This window comes from Podarcis bocagei (assembly GCF_964188305.1).
Source record: "Podarcis bocagei genome assembly, chromosome: 11".
NCBI lineage: Eukaryota > Metazoa > Chordata > Lepidosauria > Squamata > Lacertidae > Podarcis > Podarcis bocagei.
The window spans coordinates 57,454,904-57,474,294 of NC_138136.1; the positions used below are offsets into that span (position 1 = coordinate 57,454,904).

Sequence of the window (19,391 nt, forward strand, 5' to 3'; positions counted from 1 at the left end):
TTCTGTGGGTTGCCAAGAATGTTAAAGTGTGTGTGTGTGTGTGTATGTACAGTGGTACCTTGGGTTAAGAACTTAATTCGTTCCGGAGGTCTGTTCTTAACCTGAAACTGTTCTTAACCTGAGGTATCACTTTAGCTAATGGGGCCTCCCGCTGCCGCGGCGCTATTTCTGTTCTCACCCTGAAGCAAAGTTCTTAACCCAAGGTACTATTTCTGGGTTAGCGGAGTCTGTAACCTGAAGCGTCTGTAACCTGGTGCCTGGTGGAAGACCAGCAGTCTGCCCCCGATGGGCTATATAGCAGGAATGCATATCCTGCAGTCCTCCAAACGCCAATGAACTACAACTCCCATTGGCCCCAGCCAGCATGGCCAATAGCCAGGGGTGAGGGGAACTGTACTTCAGCCACAACCAGACAGCCACAGTTTCCCATCTGTGGCGCCATGCAAGACTTAACATCTGTACATGCACATGTCTTGGAAGACAATGCTTTGTTTGTGAAGCTTTTGATAAATTGTAGAATCGTAGAAGGGACACCAAGAGTCATCTAGTCCAACCCCTGCAATGTAGGAATCTCAACTAGAGCATCCATGGCAGATGGTCATCCAGCCTCTGCTTAGAAACCTCCAAGGAAGGAGAGTCCACAACCTTCAGAGGGAGACCGTTCCATTGTCAAACAGCTCTTACAGTCAGAAAGTTTTTCCTGATCTGTAGTCGGAATCTCCTTTCTTGTAACTTGAAGCCATTGGTTCAAGTCCTACCTTCCAGAGCAGGAGTTTCAAATACAGTGGTACCTTGGGTTAAGAACTTAATTCGTTCCGGAGGTCTGTTCTTAACCTGAAACCGTTCTTAACCTGAGGTATCACTTTAGCTAATGGGGCCTCCCACTGCCGCCGCACAATTTCTGTTCTCATCCTGAAGCAAAGTTCTTAACCCGAGGTACTATTTCTGGGTTAGCGGAGTCTGTAACCTGAAGCGTTTTTAACCTGAAGCGTCTGTAACCCGAGGTACCACTGTATAATTTTTCAGTGAAAAATCATCAATGAAAGAAAATAAATATGAAAGATGTGAATAATATGAAAACAAAGAAAGAAAGAAAGAGGGAAAATAACCAACACAATAGAATAGAGTACACAATAAGTGATGCAATTAATCCAATAAATGTAAAATTATTATTAACAAGACATTACGCTTCTTATGAATGGATTCCAAACATTGTTGCATTTATCCATACGATAAAGGTAAAGGTGAAGGACCCCTGGACAATCCAGTCCAGTCAAAGGCGACTATGGGGTTGTGGCGCTCATCTCGCTTTCAGGGCAAGAAAGCCAGCGTTTGTCCACAGAGAGCTTTCTGGGTCATGTGGCCAGCAAGACTAAACCGCTTCTGGTGCAATGGAACACTGTGATGGAAATCAGAGTGCACGGAAATGCTGTTTACTTTCCCGCTGCAGTGGTACCTATCTACTCTCATTGGTGTGCTTTCGAACTGCTAGGATGGCAGGAGCTGGGACAGAGCAACGGGAGCTCACCCTGTCGCAGGGATTCGAACCGCCGACCTTCTGATCAGCAAGCCCAAGTGGCTCAGTGGTTTAGACCACAGCGCCACCCGCGTCCCTTAGCCATACACTATCTGCATCTAAAAGAGTGGGTTTTGCAGGGAAAGTGGCAGGGAAGAAAAAAGTGCTTGCACACGGACTGGAAAAGCATGAACCGGTGGCTGGAAAGTGAGGAGGAAATTTCGTGTGGATGAGCCCGTTGTCGAATCTCCCCACAAACAGATCCGAATGAGTGCTCAGCAGAGAGCAAAAGTGCTCCCCCTTTGGAAACAGATTGGAATGCATGCTCAGTAACTGTTTTTTTTTTGTCCTCAGAGCCAAAGGGAGAAGTTTTATCACTTTGGCATTTTTGTTTTGTTTTGTTTTGTTTTGGCGTTACTGGCTCATATTTCTCAAAGTGATACAGAATACACAATATGCAGCATGGAATGTTGAATGAATCTCATGCAATAAACTTGTTTCGGTTCAGTGTTCAGTTTATATGAAGGGAGGGAAAATTGTTTTCAAAATGAATGGAAAGAAAGGAACCAGTTAGTGGGAGTTTGTAGAACTATGTCAATGGAAAATCACAAAACGAAAAAACAAAAAGGAACTTGAGGTAATTTCTGGTTTAGCAGACACACAGGATATAGTGAAGCACAGTGGTACCTTGGTTTAAGAACAGTCTGGTTTAAGAATGATTCAGTTTACAAACTCCGCAAAACCGGAAATAGTGTCCCGGTTTGAGAACTTTACCTCAGTGTAAGAACGGAATCCAAACGGTGGAAGGGCACTGGTGGCGGGAGGCCTCATTAGGGAAAGCGTGCTTCAGTTTAAGAACGGTTTTAGTTTAAGAACGGACTTCTGGAACTGTTTAAGTTTGTAAACGGATGCACTACTGTAGTTAGAATATGGGACAAGGCCTATAAAACCAGACTCAATTACCCACTTAGAATGAAACCACATAATACATTAGCTCTGCATGTGTGCCTTTAGGTGAAGGATCTTGTTTTGTTTTTTAAGAAACCCACACTAAATACCAACATGAGTGTGTCAGGAGCTCGTTCTACACTCAAGTAGGACCCTGGCAGAGACACATGTCCGACTGACATGTTCTCTCCCTCCTGGTTGATTGTTCGGGAGCTTCAAAAGCTTTCTTCTGCCCAAACATCACAGCAACCAATGCCAACAGACATCAGCACACTTAGGGATCCGCAGAGTCTTTGCAGCTTGCGTGACAGACCTCAGCAACTCAGCATTTTGGCTAATCTATTTTATTTACATATAAACACACACTGAGCACTGCAAAATGGCTCCCTCTCTCTCTAGAATCAGACAGCAAAGAGAAAAAGAACAAAGGACAATAGTCCCACTTCACGGAACACAGTAACACAAACATCCTGTCTCCATCACTTTCCACTCTGTGGAGTCAAAACATACACCGTCATGTGATAGACAAAATCCCATGACTGCAATCATGGAGCAGGAATTCTAACAGAGTGCATTGTCATCTGCCGTTTATGGAAAAACCCATCACAAGCTTAATGAATGGTATAACAAAAGTTCGGGAGCTGGCCTTCTGGGTCATAGTTGCTTCTCTTAAAGGAGCCGGGGTTTTTTGGCATCCCTCTGTCTCGAGAGATAATGGAGTGTGCCTCTGGGGGTGAAGTCAAACCGCTGAAGGATTGCAGCACTTGCTGTGATTGCAAAGACTGGTAATTCACAACTGCTACCTCCTGCATTGTTTATTTTTGCTGCATTAGCAGCATCCAAGAGACCTCCCTGGGGCGCGAGCCTAGGCAGCGTGTGTCCTGGGATGCCCAGATGACAAGACCCCCTTTTCAGCCTCACTGATGTGGACCAAAAGAAAGCAGAGCAATATGTTTGGCGCCAATCTGGCTGCAGGAGTTGAGGATGGAGGCATACAAGGAGCCACCCAACAGTCTCAGGGAATCCACTATGGATTTGTGTAAGGCTTACTCCTTAGTACAGTGGAACCTCAGGTTGCGAACGTGATCCATGCAGGAGACTTGTTCGCAACCCGCAGCGCCGTGTCTGCGCATGCGCGGGTCGCAATTTGACGCTTCTGTGCATGCGTAAAGCGTGATTTAGTGCTTCTGTGCATGCACAAGTGCCGAAACCCAGAAGTAACCCATTCCAGTACTTCTGGGTTCGGCACGGTGCGCAACCCGAAAACACATAACCCGAAGCGTCTGTAACCCGAGGTACCAGTGTATTTTCTTCTCCCGAAGATGTCCCGAAAGGCCAGATATTTAGTTGATCATGCATACATTAGGAGGTGGGAAGAATCTGGATTGGGACCCTGATGGGGGGGGTATGATAGCTTCTATGGTTCCAGGAAGGAAGGAAGGAAGGAAGGAAGGAAGGAAGGAAGGAAGAAAGAAAGGAAGACCAATTCTCCCCCACCAACATGCTGCCAATCCAAATATTGGATTCCAACACCCATCACCCAATACAGTGGTGCCTCGCAAGACGAAATTAATTCGTTCCGCAAGTTTTTTCTTCTTGCGAGTTTTTCGTCTTGCGAAGCACGGTTTCCCATAGGAATGCATTGAAAATCAATTAATGCGTTCCTATGGAGACCGCCTTCAGACCAGGTCCAGGGACAGTCTGTCCCCAGACCTCTTCTGAAGGCTGGCGGGGGAAGAAGGACTTTTCTCCCCACCGCCAGCCTTCAGAACAGCCTTCTGAAGGCTGGCGGTGGGAAGAAAAGCCCTTGTCCCGCCGCCAGCCTTCAGAAGAGTTCCCGGAGGGCTGCCTAGGCTGCGGATAGCAGCCTGCTGCCCGGTGCGAGGCAGACATCTGCAGCTTGGGGTGCCCTGCAGGACTTCCCCGCAGGGCTCTCCAAGCTGCAGATAGCAGCCTGCTGCCCCGCATGAGGGGCGCTCTTTAGCAGAGCGCCCCTCGCGCGGGGCAGACATTCGCAGCTTGGGGAGCCCTGCAGGACTTCCCCGCAGGGCTCTCCAAGCTGCGGATAGCAGCCTGCTGCCCCGCACGAGGGGCGCTCTTTAGCAGAGCGCCCCTCGCGCGGGGCAGACATTCACAGCTTGGGGAGCCCTGCAGGACTTCCCCGCAGGGCTCTCCAAGCTGCGGATAGGCGCAGCAGGCTGCTATCTGCAGCTTGGAGAGCCCTGCGGGGAAGTCCTGCAGGGCTCCCCAAGCTGCGAATGTCTGCCCCGCGCGAAGGGCGCTCTGCTTAACAGCGCCCCTTGTGCGGGGCAGCAGGCTGCTACCCGCAGCTTGGAGAGCCCTGCGGGGAACTCCTGCAGGGCTCCCCAAGCTGCGAATGTCTGCCCCGCGTGAGGGGCGCTCTGTGCGGGGCAGCAGGCTGCTATCCGCAGCTTGGAGAGCCCTGCGGGGAAGTCCTGCAGGGCTCCCCAAGCTGTGAATGTCTGCCCCGCGCGAGGGGCGCTCTGCTAAAGAGCGCCCCTCGTGCGGGGCAGCAGGCTGCTATCCGCAGCTTGGAGAGCCCTGCAGGGAAGTCCTGCAGGGCTCCCCAAGCTGTGAATGTCTGCCCCGCGCGAGGGGCGCTCTGCTAAAGAGCGCCCCTCGTGCGGGGCAGCAGGCTGCTATCCGCAGCTTGGAGAGCCCTGTGGGGAAGTCCTGCAGGGCTCCCCAAGCTGCGAATGTCTGCCCCGCGCGAGGGGCGCTCTGCTTAAGAGCGCCCCTTGCGCGGGGCAGCATGCTGCTATCCGCAGCCTAGGCAGCCCTCCGGGAACTCTTCTGAAGGCTGGCGGCGGGACAAGGGCTTTTCTTCCCACCGCCAGCCTTCAGAACAGCCTTCTGAATGTTGGCGGTGGGGAGGAAAACCTTCCTCCCACCGCAAATCTTCAAAACAGGTCCGGGAACAGAGGAGAAGCGCTGCGCGCCTTCCCCTCTGTTCCCGGACCTGTCCTGAAGGCTTGCGGTGGGAGGAGGGCTTTCCTCCCCACCGCCAACATTCAGAATGCTGTTCTGAATGTTGGCGGTGGGGAGGAAAAACCCTCCTCCCACCGCAAGCCCCGGGAACAGAGGAGAAGCGCTGCGCGCCTTCTCCTCTGTTCCCGGACCTCCCACCACAAGCCTTCAGGACAGGTCTGGGAACAGAGGAGAAGGTGCGCTGCGCTTTCCCGCTGTCCCAGGAGATTTCCCTATGGGCTTTCATCTTGCGAAGCAAGCCCATAGGGAAATTCGTCTTGCGAAGCCTCTAAAAATCGGAAAACCCTTTCGTCTTGCGGGTTTTTCATTTAGCGAGGCATTCGTCTTGCGGGGTACCACTGTATCTGAATTCCAGCACCCATCAGCTGCAGCCAATATGGTCCATGCTTAGGGCTGAAAGGAATTGTAATCCAGCTATATCTTGAGGGCACCAGGTTGGCTACCCTTGTTGTATAATATAAATGCATCTTATGGCCTGACGGTGAGAGGAGAACAAAGTGGATAGGGGGCAGAGTGGAGAAGCACACACACACACACACAAAATGCACACTTGGAACCCAAAATACTTACCACGTCATGGACATGAGAGCAACAGGAAGTAAAAGCCACCAGTAATATTCGCCCTTCTCGGAAAACACAGCCATGAGCATTCCTACCAGCACGCCATTGTAGCCGTAGAGTCCCGCAGCAATGGCTGACCTGCGTGAGGAGCAAAAGAGGTCGGAAATGCTTATAACTGTATCCTCATCCGCAGTCGCTGCTGAAGCTGAGGGTCTGAGGAGCAGTCTTGATGACTGCAGAAGATATTTGCCTCTGCCCCAGGCTGTGACCAAGAGTGATAACGGACAATGACTGCCCTTGCCTAATGGTTGAGGGTCTCTGTGGGTAGCTGGCAAGGAAGGGATGATTCCTGACCACATCCCCTGAAATATACTCAGAGTTGAGTGTTGATTTCATGCTCTTTATTTCAGCTCATGGTAAAAAGTGAGTGAGTGTGTTTTCCCTCAAAACCTCTGGCTATATATACATTATTTGAACAATGTGTGATTGGCTGATTCAACTCCCCTCCTGGAGCCTGATTGGTCTGCTCCTGCAGGCCAATCAGGTTGCTGATTCACTTCCTCCTGGAGCCAGATTGGGCGGCTGCTGCAGACCAATCAGGTTGCTGCCTTCTAGGACCCTACCTGCCTATTGTTCTAGAATCCAAGCTCAGTAAAAAGGTAAAGGGACCCCTGACCATTAGGTGCAGTCATGGCCGACTCTGGGGTTGTGGCGCTCATCTCGCTTTATTGGCTGAGGGAGCCGGCGTACAGCTTCCAGGTCATGTGGCTAGCATGACTAAGCTGCTTCTGGTGAACCAGAGCAGCGCACGGAAATGCCGTTTACCTTCCTGCCGAAGTGGTACCTATTTATCTACTTGTATTTTGACGTGCTTTCGAACTGCTAGGTTGGCAGGACCAAGCTCAGTACATAACACTTATTATTCCCCTCCGTTGAACAGTATAATTCTGCTCACAGAACTTCAGCTTTCTGTGTCCAAAATGTCAGTCTAATGTATTGCAGAACATAGGATATTTGTGGAGTTGTCAATAAGCCCAGTTGCCTAATAATAATAAATAATAATAATAATAATAATAATAATAATAATAATAATATTAAATTTCTATATTGCCCTTCATCAGAGGATCACAGGACTGTTTACAACATAAAAACATAAAACACACACACACACACACACACACACACACCATAATAACAAATAAAAACAAAAACACCCCCAGTTTAAGAGGCCACAGATTATTTAATTGGCCAAAGGCTTGGGAGAAGAGGAATGTTTTTGCCTGGTGCCTAAAGATATGTATATATAAGCATGTAAAACAAGAAAAGAGAAGTGATTTGAGTCATGAAAGAATAATTCAGGGGCAAACCTACCTCTCTTGGCACAGGATCAGTGCTGTTAATGTTGAGACAATGACTCCAGTGCAACATGTCAGTGTGATCCAAGGGCTCTGGACGAGGAATCCGGCTAACATGAGCAGACCACTCAGCGGGTTGCTGACAAACATCACCTGAGAGATTCCACGCAGGACCCAGTCGACAAACTGAAACACCAGAGGCTTATCTGAAAGAATCATAGAATCATAGAGTTGGAAGAGACCACAAGGGCCATTGAGTCCAACCCCCTGCCAAGCAGGAAACACCATCAGAGCACTCCTGACATATGGTTGTCAAGCCTCTGCTTAAAGACCTCCAAAGCAGGAGACTCCACCACACTCCTTGGCAGCAAATTCCACTGACGAACAGCTCTTACTGTCAGGAAGTTCTTCCTAATGTTTAGGTGGAATCTTCTTTCTTGTAGTTTGGATCCATTGCTCCATGTCCGCTTCTCTGGAGCAGCAGAAAACAACCTTTCTCCCTCCTCTATGTGACATCCTTTTATATATTTGAACATGGCTATCATATCACCCCTTAACCTCCTCTTCTCCAGGCTAAACATGCCCAGCTCCCTTAGCCGTTCCTCATAAGAGAATGTCCCCATTGGGCCAAAGATTTTGGGTATAATATACAGTTAAAAGACTGGGGAAAACTGTGGAAGGAAGGATTAAAATTTACTGCATGCAATGCTTTGAAAGAAAATGTGATGAAAATGATGTATAGGTGGTATATCACCCCTGTGAAATTAGCTAAAATGTATAAAACAAGTAATAAATGTTGAAAATGTAAAGACAAGGAAGGAACTTTCTATCACATGTGGTGGGAATGTAAAAAAGTAAAAAACTTATGGGAAATGATATATAATGAGATGAAAAAAATGTTGAAATATACATGTATTAAGAAACCAGAAGCATTTTTACTCGGCATTGTAGGAGATGATATTAACAGACAGGATTGTAAGTTGTTTTTATATGCAGTGATGGCAGCAAGAATATTATTGGCACAAAAATGGAAGCAAGAAGAACTACCGATGAAAGAAGAGTGGTCGAAGAAATGGATGGACTATGCAGAATTGGATAAATTAACAGGAAGGATTCGAAACCTGCGGGACCAGAGATTCTTAGAAGACTGGAGTAAATATATGAACTATTTGAAAAGCAATTGTAATGAACAGATTACGCTAGTAGGACTGCAAGAAGTTCTGTAAGGAGGACTATTTGAAATATTGCAAGAAAAACTATGAGAATTATTAATGATAATTAAGAGTAATAGAGAAATTAAGAAATGCATAGTGATAAAGAATGGAAAATCATCAGAGGTGTTGACGGAAGTCTAAAATATTGTATAAGATAAGAAGTTTGTGTGTGTGTGTGTATATATATATATATATATATATATATATATATATATATATATATGCAGGTTTTGGTGTCTTCGGGTGTCTTCCCGTGTAAGAGTTGGGGTGTCTAGGCGACGTTTCGACGAGGTTTCGACGACGTTTCGCCTAGACACCCCAACTCTTACACGGGAAGACACCCGAAGACACCAAAACCTGCATTCCTGTACCCGTGAAAATCTACGAAAGCATATATATATATATATATATATATATATATATATATATATATATATGAGAGAATGTCATCATTGGAGCAGCTAAGTGCAAAAAAAGATGGTGCCTGAAAACATGACTAAAGGCTGACACATCTAGATGACGAGGGAGGGGTCCAAAGGGAGAGGCAGAAGAAGATAAGAAGAGCCTTTGCTGGATCAGGCCAAGGACCCATGTAGTCCAGCCAGATGCTTCTTAAACAGGGCCCTGTCCGTGCAGAAGGTCCCATCATTCATTCCCCATCATCCCCCTATGTGGGTCAGGAGAGAACGCTGCCCAAAATCCTGGAGAGCAACCGCTGCCAGTCATTGTAAAAAGGTAAAGGACCCCTGGACGCTTAAGTCCAGTCAAAGGCAACTATGAGGTTGCGGCACTCATCTCGATTTCAGACCGAGGGAGCTGGTGTTTGTCCACAGACAGCTTTCCGGGTCATGTGGCCAGCATGACTAAACCGCTTCTGGAGCAATGGAACACTGTGACGGAAACCAGAGCACATGGAAACGCTGTTTATCTTCCCGCCGCAGTGGTACCTATTTATCTACTTGTACTGGTGTGCTTTCAAACTGCTAGGTTGGCAGGAGCTGGGACAAAGCAACGGGAGCTCATCCTGTTGCAGGGATTCAAACCGCCAACCTTCTGATCAGCAAGCTCAAGTGGCTCAGTGGTTTAGACCACAGCGCCACCCACAATTCTGAGCTAGATGAACCCACAGTTTGATCTATGTTTCCACCGGACATTTTATTAGATGCACTCACTGGATCCTGAATACTTAGCAAGTATTGGGCAAGTATTTAAACACTCACTGACCATGCACTGTCAAAATGCACACAGAGGCAGATTTGGGGGCACAAATTGTCACATTTTAGCTCACTCCAGTAGGTCTTAGTTACCGTTGTTTGAAAGTTTATGGTCTGGGACAGTTTCCAACGTGCATATTCTCAGCAGCATCTGGTAGGGCCCTTACCACTGACAGAGTTGTAAAATATGACACACGTTTATTACTGTTTATAAAAAAATAAAATAAACCACACCATTTTGCAGTTGGGGAGCTGACTGAACTGCTGGCAGAGTTCATACTGAAGATAAAAAAACAACAGTTTATTTATGCTGCTTACATCTAAAATGGCAGATGGCGTAAGTGTGTCCCTGCCAGCTTGTGCTGGGATTGCAACACACCCGCTCCATGTGTATAACTTAAAACTTCGTGTTGGAATTTGGGCAAGATAAACCGATGGTCTGGGAGCAGGGTGGCGGAGTGGACCTCAGACAATGGAAACTTAGGAATAAACATATCGTGATATGTTCCTGGGGTAAAAGAGAGGACAGGACCAGACCTTGCAGGACAGGCTCCAGGATTTTGGGAGGCCCTCAGTGCGGAGTGACCAGGGACGTTTTGAACCTGAAGCTCCTGGCTTCTGAGCTCTGCTGCCTTACTTCCTGTTCCCACCCACTGCTTCCTCTGCAAAACTAGTGAACTGAGCTTCGTGGTTTGATGGAGCCACCTAGACTGCAACACTGGGCTAGAATGGACCATTGGCCTAATCCAGCAGGCACCCTCCATATTATGCTCTTCTTGGACTCAGGAAATGTGTCCTGAGCCCCAGTGGTGGTTAAGAAAGCCCAACAGAGACTCCATCTCCTCAGAGTACTGCGGAAGAGCGATGTCAATCAATATTTGATGATCTCCTTCTACTGGTCAACAATAGAAAGTGTCCTTTCACACTGCATCACAATGTGGTATGCTGGTTTGACATCAACTGATAGGAAGTGCCTACAGAGGGTGGTGAATACAGCACAAGATATTATGGGCTGTCCTGTGAATCCACTGGATGAAATAGCGGAAGAAAGTTGTCTCAGGAGAGTGAGGAAAATTCTCAGGGATGATTCACACCCTGGCCGGCACTTTCTTGATCTCCTGCCCTCAGTCAGAAGATATAGAAGCATGATTAGTCACACCAACAGGGTAAAGAACAGCTTCTATCTGTGGGCTGTTAGGCTGCTGAATGAAAAGATAACAACAGGGCAACTGACTTTCGGGTTTGGTGGGTGTGCGTCAGTAAATGTGGGGAATTAAGACTAAGAGAGCTGAGTGGGGGGTGCTCGTGCAATCTCACTGTATACAAGTTGTACAAGTGACAATAAAGTATTTCACTAATGAAAGTTGTAGTCCATCATCACCTAGAAGACAACAGGCTCCCCAGGATTGTGCTGTTGGTACAGGAGAAGCTTTGAAGATGAGCAGGCACTCAAGCAAACGTCTCCAGGTTCAAAAGCAATATTGCATCATTCTGGTTCTCATCAGTGCATCATCTGCTATGTGCTTACCTTTCAGCCAGTCTCCCAACGCCTTCATGTCCCCCGTGATGTAGCTCAGGGCTCTGCAGATTTTCCCTGTCTGGGGTTGCATTTTGCTAGACTTTTCTCCGGCGTCTTCCATTTCCATTACGGTGTTCAGACCCTGCCGGGAACAAAAGCGACAATACATAGGACCTCACACTGTGATCATGAATATCTCCCAAGTTGATGTGCTCCTCCTGTCAGAAGTCCAGGTTCCCAGAAGTGTGGCTAATTAAAAAGGAGGATTTGTTGCAAAAAAACCAAACAAACAGATAGCTCTGAACGACTCTAACAAAGCTTCTGACTGATATCGTTACTCAAGATGACCCTTCTAAAGAGTCCTTCCGGGATCTACAAAAGATATTGAACTTATGACTTTTACGTCTCTTGTTTTGCTTCCGGTCTAACAACCCTCCCATTTGCCGGCTTTTGGGACTGATTGGCTTGCTCCAACCTCTTCCTGTTCCAACAAACTATCTCCTTGCCTGTTTGCGCCTAACCGATCTTCCAGAGAGCTTTGGCTGTGCTCCAGCCCGCTCTCAGTCATTCCCTTTGCAACTGGCATTCCAGTGCCCATGGGAGTTGTACTGGCCACTGTTCAGCCTGCTGCAGATCTAACTCTCTCTGTTCTGTAGCAGGCTGTAGACTTTCACTAGCAGCTGGTTCATTCCTGACACCTCCTTTTCCATGTTAGGACTAGAAGCAATTCAGAGAAAAGCCGGCCGGGGAGAAGCAGCTGGTCCAAAGGTACTCCAGTGAAATCCACAGGGACAGCCAACATCATGCCCTCCCAAGTCCCGTCAGCCTCAGCCAGCAAGGCCAATGACCAGCAATGACAGGAGTCGTGGTCCAACTAATTCTGCCGGAACATGAAAAACAAAAGGGGTTCAGAAATAATCAGATCCACCCAGTAGGCCTTCCACCAAGCTGACCTCTGATGCTGTAGATGCTGGCCATGTTCAAAGTATGCCTACCTGGCCTTGCAGCCTCTCCAGTAGTGGCATGCTTTGAGAGGGGTCGTGGGCATAAGCTGGGCAGCGCTGGCTCTTAAATTCAGAGTCATAAGGCTTGTGTCCATCTGGGGATGTGTTTGTTGGGACTAGAATGGCGGAGTGCCCGGAAATGTCGGCGAGAGAACATCCATCCATCTCTCCCTAGCATGGCATGTGTGATAAAGGGCAGGGAGAAGGAAGTCAGTAAATGAACCCATTCTCTGCCTTGGCAAGAAGTTTATTGTTTTATAGGTACCTGGTCGGGTGCCCTCATTGTGCTCTTGTTTGATCATATCTCTCGTGACAACTGTGCTGGCCTTTGTTGAATGAGACACACAATGCAGGTGGAATGTCATCTTTTGTTGGTCTCGCTTCTGCAAGTAGAGGTTTTGCATTTCCAACACAACTGCTGAAAGGCTATCTGCTGTAGTGGTTGGCGGGACAATGGTGCTTACCTGACTTCCCGGCAGCAGAGTCCCTGCTTCTTACTGGGAGGGAGAGTGGAAGGAGCAAGGCAGCAGGGAGGTCAGTGCTGTGCAATTGTGCAGGCAGAGTGTTCCTGCTGGTGCGTTTCCACAGCATCAATGTCACCACCACCTGCCCCATCTCACTTCCCTTTGGTAAGCAGCAGAGACTCCACAGCCAGGAGGTTAGGTAAGTGCTGTCATCCTACCCCACCATTCGCTACTGTTTCTCCAGAATTTTTGTGTACGGAGCCCCCGGTCGTTTGATGGACTATTGATCCGTACACCACTAATCTGCTGCCACCAACCAGGTTCTTCCCGGTAAAACATTTAGTCTCAGTCGGGTTCTCAAGTTAACAATGAAGATTGTAGTTTATTGCAAACACAACTACAGTGGTACCTCAGGTTGCATACACTTCAGGTTACAGACGCTTCAGGTTACAGATTCCGCTAACCCAGAAATAGTACCTCAGGTTAAGAACAAATTCAGGTTAAGAACAGACCTCTGGAACAAATTAAGTACTTAACCTGAGGTACCACTGTAAAATTTAAATGCATTCAAAATGCTGTTACCCTTTACCCTCTTAGTCTTATTTTATCCTGTCTCTAACTCACTCTAACTCTTCTACCTCCCTTCACACAAGAACCAACTGCACTTTCTTATTCTCACAAACGTTCTTAGGGGGAAATGCCTTCACAGAAAATCCAGCACTTCTCTTTCTGCTTGCTGAAAAGCAGAAATGATCAGAGGGAAACCCAACATGTGCAGAGTGCCTTTCCCCCAAGCCTTGAACAGAAACTAGTAACCACTTGCGAGTCAAGACAGAGGACTGAGAACGTGCTTTTGGAAAGAACGTGGTGTACAGATCGCGCTTTGCAGTTTACCTAGGTATTCTTTGCTGCTAAGGTTAGGAGTACATTTTCACCTGGGTAAGGGAACTTTCTTTCTTTGCCTGCGATGTGTGTTGACTGACTCAATGGAGCTGTTTGGTTTACCCAAGAGCAAAGTTTACATTTGTTCGCTCCTCTTTTCTCTTTTTGGCACACTGATATTTTGAACTGTGCCCCCCTCCCACCAAGGCTCTCAGGTCCCCTCACCCCCTTAAGTGCCCACAGGACTGAAATGTTGGAAAGGCTCCAGGGGGAGCAAAGGGGTTACTACAGCACAGAGCTATAGCAACTCTCTAGAAGCCTGTAGCTTTATTATTGCACTGGTTCTGACAGATTGACAAAAAGCAATAAAAAGAAAAATGTTTCACATGCAGTTGTAAAGATATGGCGAAATAATATTATGCAGGAGGAAAGTCGTTGCTACTTCTCAGATCACAGGCCTGATTCTGACAGGATCTCCTCGGTTTGAGCACAGAATTGTAAATTGAACCCAATTCCCCCGATGCAAGGCAGAATCACCCCTAGATTATCTCGCTCATCAGGCCACACAGTTAGGAGTCACAGGCAGCAGTTACGAGTTACCAGCCTCTACAGCCACAGCAGGTGCTGTGATTCTCCAATGGTTTGACTTCACCCTGAGAGGTGCACTTCATTGTCTCTCAAGACAGACGGAAGCCAACAACTTGGGAGTGGGGGCAGAAGTACATTCTGAAGGTGGGAGTGCAAAATTCAGCAATGTTTCCCTTGACTTATTGGGCTAGCAACCCCCTATTCTGTTTTATTATATTATATTATATTATTTTATTTACACCCTGCTTTTCAGACACACAGCAACATAAAATCTCAAGGCTTAAAAACAACAACACAGAACAAGAACCAAATGGAGGGGTGCCTATTTCTTCTCCCGGAAGGTTGCTTTGAATTGCAGTGTAACATCAATCCTGGAGTACTAAAAACATTGTCAAGAAGCTGTGTCTGTTGGGTGTGTGTGTCTTGTTGTTTCATTTTGTGTTCCAGCCTTCAAAATTCACCTTGAGCCCAAACAATGAGCGGGAAATGCCTAATTTGCTTCCCAAATCTGAAATTTCATTTCCAAGTGAGATGGTTAGTGAGAGTTGGGTTTTATAACCCGTTATGGAAGTGAGAGCTGGACCATAAAGAAGGCTGATCACCGAAGAATGGATGCTTTTGAACTATGGTGCCAGAGGAGACTCTTAAGAGAAGACTCTTGAGAGTCTTGAGAGACTCTTGAGAGCCTGGAGAAGAGGAGGTTGAGGGGTGATATGATAGCCATGTTCAAATATATAAAAGGATGTCACATAGAGGAGGGAGAAAGGTTGTTTTCTGCTGCTCCAGAGAAGCGGACACGGAGCAATGGATCCAAACTACAAGAAAGAAGATTCCACCTAAACATTAGGAAGAACTTCCTGACAGTAAGAGCTGTTCGACAGTGGAATTTGCTGCCGAGGAGTGTGGTGGAGTCTCCTTCTTTGGAGGTCTTTAAGCAGAGGCTTGACAACCATATGTCAGGAGTGCTCTGATGGTGTTTCCTGCTTGGCAGGGGGTTGGACTCGATGGCCCTTGTGGTCTCTTCCAACTCTATGATTCTATGATTCTATGAGTCCCATGGACTGCAAGAAGATCAAACCTATCTATTCTGAAGGAAATCAGCCCTGAGTGCTCACTGGAAGGACAGATCCTGAAGCTGAGACTCCAATACTTTGGCCACCTCATGAGAAGAGAAGACTCCCTGGAAAAGACCCTGAATTTGGGAAAGATTGAGGGCACAAGGAGAAGGGGACGACAGAGGATGAGATGGTTGGACAGTGTTCTCAAAGCTACCAGCATGAGTTTGACCAAACTGCGGGAGGCAGTGGAAGACAGGAGTGCCTGGCGTGCTCTGGTCCATGGGGTCACGAAGAGTCGGACACGACTAAACGACTAAACAACAACAACAAATCTGGGGTTGTGGAGAAGTGACAACCAAGTTTGGTAATACAGGGCCAGCCGTACTATTAGGCAGACTGAGGAAGCTGGTTTTGGGTGTTATGAAAGGGCCACAAATTCATTATGATCAATGCATTGCCAGTGAGAGACGCGCTTCTGGGATCTTCTGCTTCAGCTGCCAAAATAACTCGGCCGGGGTTCATATTCTGCATCCTGGTTTGTGGGGGCTGGAGGTGGGCAGGATCCTCAAATTGCTGCACTTGATGCAGAAAAAATGTCTTGAGCTTACCCTGGTTTGAGTCAAGCTGCTGAACTCATCATCTATCAAGAATGCCCATTTCTGGGAAGCAGATCTCTGAATTATCTCTGTATGAATTACGTTCCTCACGGATTTGCTGCTTTTAATCTTCTAGTAGGGAGCGTTTTAAGTAGCTAGATGCCCAGAGGGCACAAACCAACACCAGTTTGCTGATATCCATTAAACATCTATCCCACTAGCCCAAGAAATTTGACAATTAGTTCCACACCTCTTGACAAATCAATAATCCGTTTCTGCTACTAGGATGAACCTCCCAATTTTGTCAGCACGAATGTCTTCGAAACAAGCAAACTGCCCATCGGTAAGGATTAAGCATGAATAAAAAGCACAAGGCGGTTCAGTTTCCAGAGACTCGTCTTAATTTCAAAGTACTGTACTTGTTGTCTGTTCCTGCCTCTTATCTCTTCCTGCTGGTTGTAGTTTGTCGGGGACGCTTTTTACAGACAGCAAGAAGCCAGATAAGCAAGATGCGCAGAGTCAGCCAGAACATGTTTACTCAGAAATAGATCCCACTGAGTTCAATGGGGGTTTACTCCCAAGTCAGTGTGCCTAGGATTGCAGTCACAGTCAGTCTGATGGTGGGACACCATAAAGCAACAAAAACACCTGCCACAAGTGGTTGTTGTAGAATTAGGATTGGTTTACAGTGCAAGCCTATATGCATATCCTTGAGTTTTACGCAGAGTAGACGCATTGAAATGAGTGGCGCTAACTTCATTATGTTCATTCAATTCAACGAGTGCTCTGAGTAAAGTTTGCAACCAATTGAATTTAATGGGCCTTACTGCTAGGTAAGGATGTGTGAATCTTTCAGCTCTGGTTTCTCATTTTTCCAACCTTGCATCCAGTTCTCCACATTTTCATGGCAATTCATATTTTTTTTTTAAAAAAAAGTTCTCATGAAAATTCATTAGCGCTTCTGTTCAGATTTCTGCATGCACATTTTTTTGCTGGCTGCTTCCCTTATAGTACACATTTTCCCCATATGCAATGCATTATTGCATGCTATTTTCATTAATCAATGCCTGATTAGGCAGACCTTGCCCTAGCACATGCATTGGGTAAACGCTGCATTGCAAAATTCAGAGAAGGGCAGCTCTTGCAGGACAGCTACGTTTTGCTTCGCCCCTTGTTTCGAAAAAGTGCAAAGCATATTGAATTTCACCACAATCTCTACTGCCAAGTAAGTGGGCATATAGGGTTGCAGCCTGAGACTGCCCTGGCGCATCTCATGTGTCCCACTGAATGACTGCCTAACTATGCGCATCCTTAGGAGTTGCACAGTTGCATTCTAGCTCAATTTATTTCCTTCTGGATTGTCGAAAAAGAAAAAAACCTTTTCCAGCAAGGTGTGTAGAATCAGATACTTCAGAGAGCCCAAACCAGGAACTGTTAGGGTGACGAGATGCAAAAAAGGGGGGGGGATTACTACAGCAAACATATACCTGTTGATATCCCCCCTTTGGAATCCAACTGCTAAAAAGTGCAAGGATCTTATTCTCTTCTGCATCTGACCAGACCAGGCACCCTAGAATTCCCGCACTGCCTTAAACAAGCAAAGAAGTCATCTCATCTTACCTTGAGCAGCTGCCTGGCCAGGAAGCCTCCTTCTCTGCCAAGTTTTATCGCTTTGCAGAGAGCGTGCAGAGACAGCGATAGTGGGAGGGTGCCTGCATTGCATTGCTTTATATAGCCCACAGCAACTCCAAGCACACCATAAGTCATCCTGGCAGCCTTTCTCCTCCCATTCCACACATACACCTGGCTCTCTCCCAGGTGGTCTTAGGAGGAGAGTTTTTTGCCTTCTTCCCCTCCTCTTGGTGTTTTGACCAAGTCGCTTGGAACGACAAAGCATGCATCCCATTTTCTTCTTGATGTTTCCTTGCTCTCCCGTGTCTTTTGCCCCTCTGTGCACCTACTTTTCTCCCCAGCAAAGGAAGATTCAAACACACACACACACACACACACACACACACACACACACACACATTCTCTCTCTCTCTCTCTCTCTCTCTCAGAGCTAAGTACATGTTTTCTTTCAGGGAGGGCTTAAAACTGTGCCTGGATCGCACCTGCTAGATTTCTTTGAGTGGAAGGAACAAAATTTGCCGTACCACATAATGGGGGAGAGACCAAGGAGGGTGGTCAGCCCTTTAATATTACAGTGGTACCTCAGGTTACAGACGCTTCAGGTTACAGACTCCGCTAACCCAGAAATAGTACCTTGGGTTAAGAACTTTGCTTCAGGATGAGAACAGAAATAGCGCGGTGGCAGCGGGAGGCCCCATTAGCTAAAGTGGTACCTCAGGCTAAGAACAGTTTCAGGTTAAGAACGGACCCCCAGAATGAATTAAGTTCTTAACCCGAAGTACCACTGTATTTGAAACTCCTGCTCTGGAAGGTAGGACTTGAACCAATGGCTTCAAGTTACAAGAAAGGAGATTCCGACTACAGATCAGGAAAAACTTTCTGACTGTAAGAGCTGTTTGACAATGGAACGGTCTCCCTCTGAAGGTTGTGGACTCTCCTTCCTTGGAGGTTTCTAAGCAGAGGCTGGTGTCCCTTCTACGATTCTACAATTTATCAAAAGCTTCACAAACAAAGCATTGTCTTCCAAGACATGTGCATGCATGTACAGATGTTTTTTTTTAAAAAAATATTTTTTATTGCTGTTTTTTCTCCAGGTACAGATGTAAAGACAGATATAACAGAAAAAAGAAAAAGAAAAAAAGAAAAAAAGAAAATCCATATCTTCAAAACATTTTTTCATAACCAACCGGACTTCCCCACATCTCCCTCACCCTGCATTCTTTACAATAAAAATATCAGCAAATTATTACCTTGTTTCGTGCATTCCTTTGTAATTCCAAATAATTATATTTTAGGTTTAAAGAACTTGTTGTCAGTTTACTCTTACCCTAAAATAAATATAGTGTTACTTTAAACTTTAGTCCTTTCATAATTATAACTTAGTTTCCCATATCACCAAATCTTATTGCTGAAGCTAGATTTTCCAAATCATGCAAATTCTTAACATTCATATAACTTAAAATATTTTTGTAAATAGTCCTTAAATTTTTTCCAGTCCTCCTCCATTGTTTCTTCTCCCAAATCTCGGATTCTGCCAGTCATTTCAGCCAGTTCCATATAGTCCATCAATTGCGTCTGCCACTCTTCCAGTGTGGGCAAATCTTGTGTCTTCCAGTATTTTGCGATAAGAATTCTTGCTGCTGTGGTTGTATACATAAAGAGAGTTCTATCCTTCTTTAACACTTTCTGGCCGACAATGCCCATGTGCATGTACAGATGTTAAGTCTTGCATGGCGCCACAGAGGGGAAACTGTGGCTGTCTGGTTGTGGCTGAAGTACAGTTCCCCTCACCCCTGGCTATTGGCCATGCTGGCCGGGGCCAATGGGAGTT

At 46.5% G+C, this 19,391-nt stretch overlaps 1 protein-coding gene across 2 annotated transcripts in view; it reads right to left on the reverse strand.

The window, feature by feature from the left end:
- LOC308597250 (urea transporter 1-like) overlaps positions 1 to 17,921 on the reverse strand; it is a 33,467-nt gene extending 15,546 nt beyond the window's left edge. Inside the window, exons 1-4 of one of the 2 annotated variants that reach the window (XM_081213045.1) lie at positions 12,332 to 12,544; positions 11,346 to 11,478; positions 7,406 to 7,595; positions 6,044 to 6,172 (exon numbers count right to left, since the gene is read on the reverse strand). In XM_081213045.1, the coding sequence (XP_081069171.1) occupies positions 6,044 to 6,172; positions 7,406 to 7,595; positions 11,346 to 11,478; positions 12,332 to 12,505 (626 nt within the window). In that variant the 5' untranslated portion in view covers positions 12,506 to 12,544. Of the gene's footprint in view, positions 1 to 6,043; positions 6,173 to 7,405; positions 7,596 to 11,345; positions 11,479 to 12,331; positions 12,545 to 17,548 lie in introns of those variants that run through there. The other variant, XM_081213046.1, reaches the window with a different exon arrangement.
- Between the last annotated feature and the right edge of the window lie 1,470 nt (positions 17,922 to 19,391).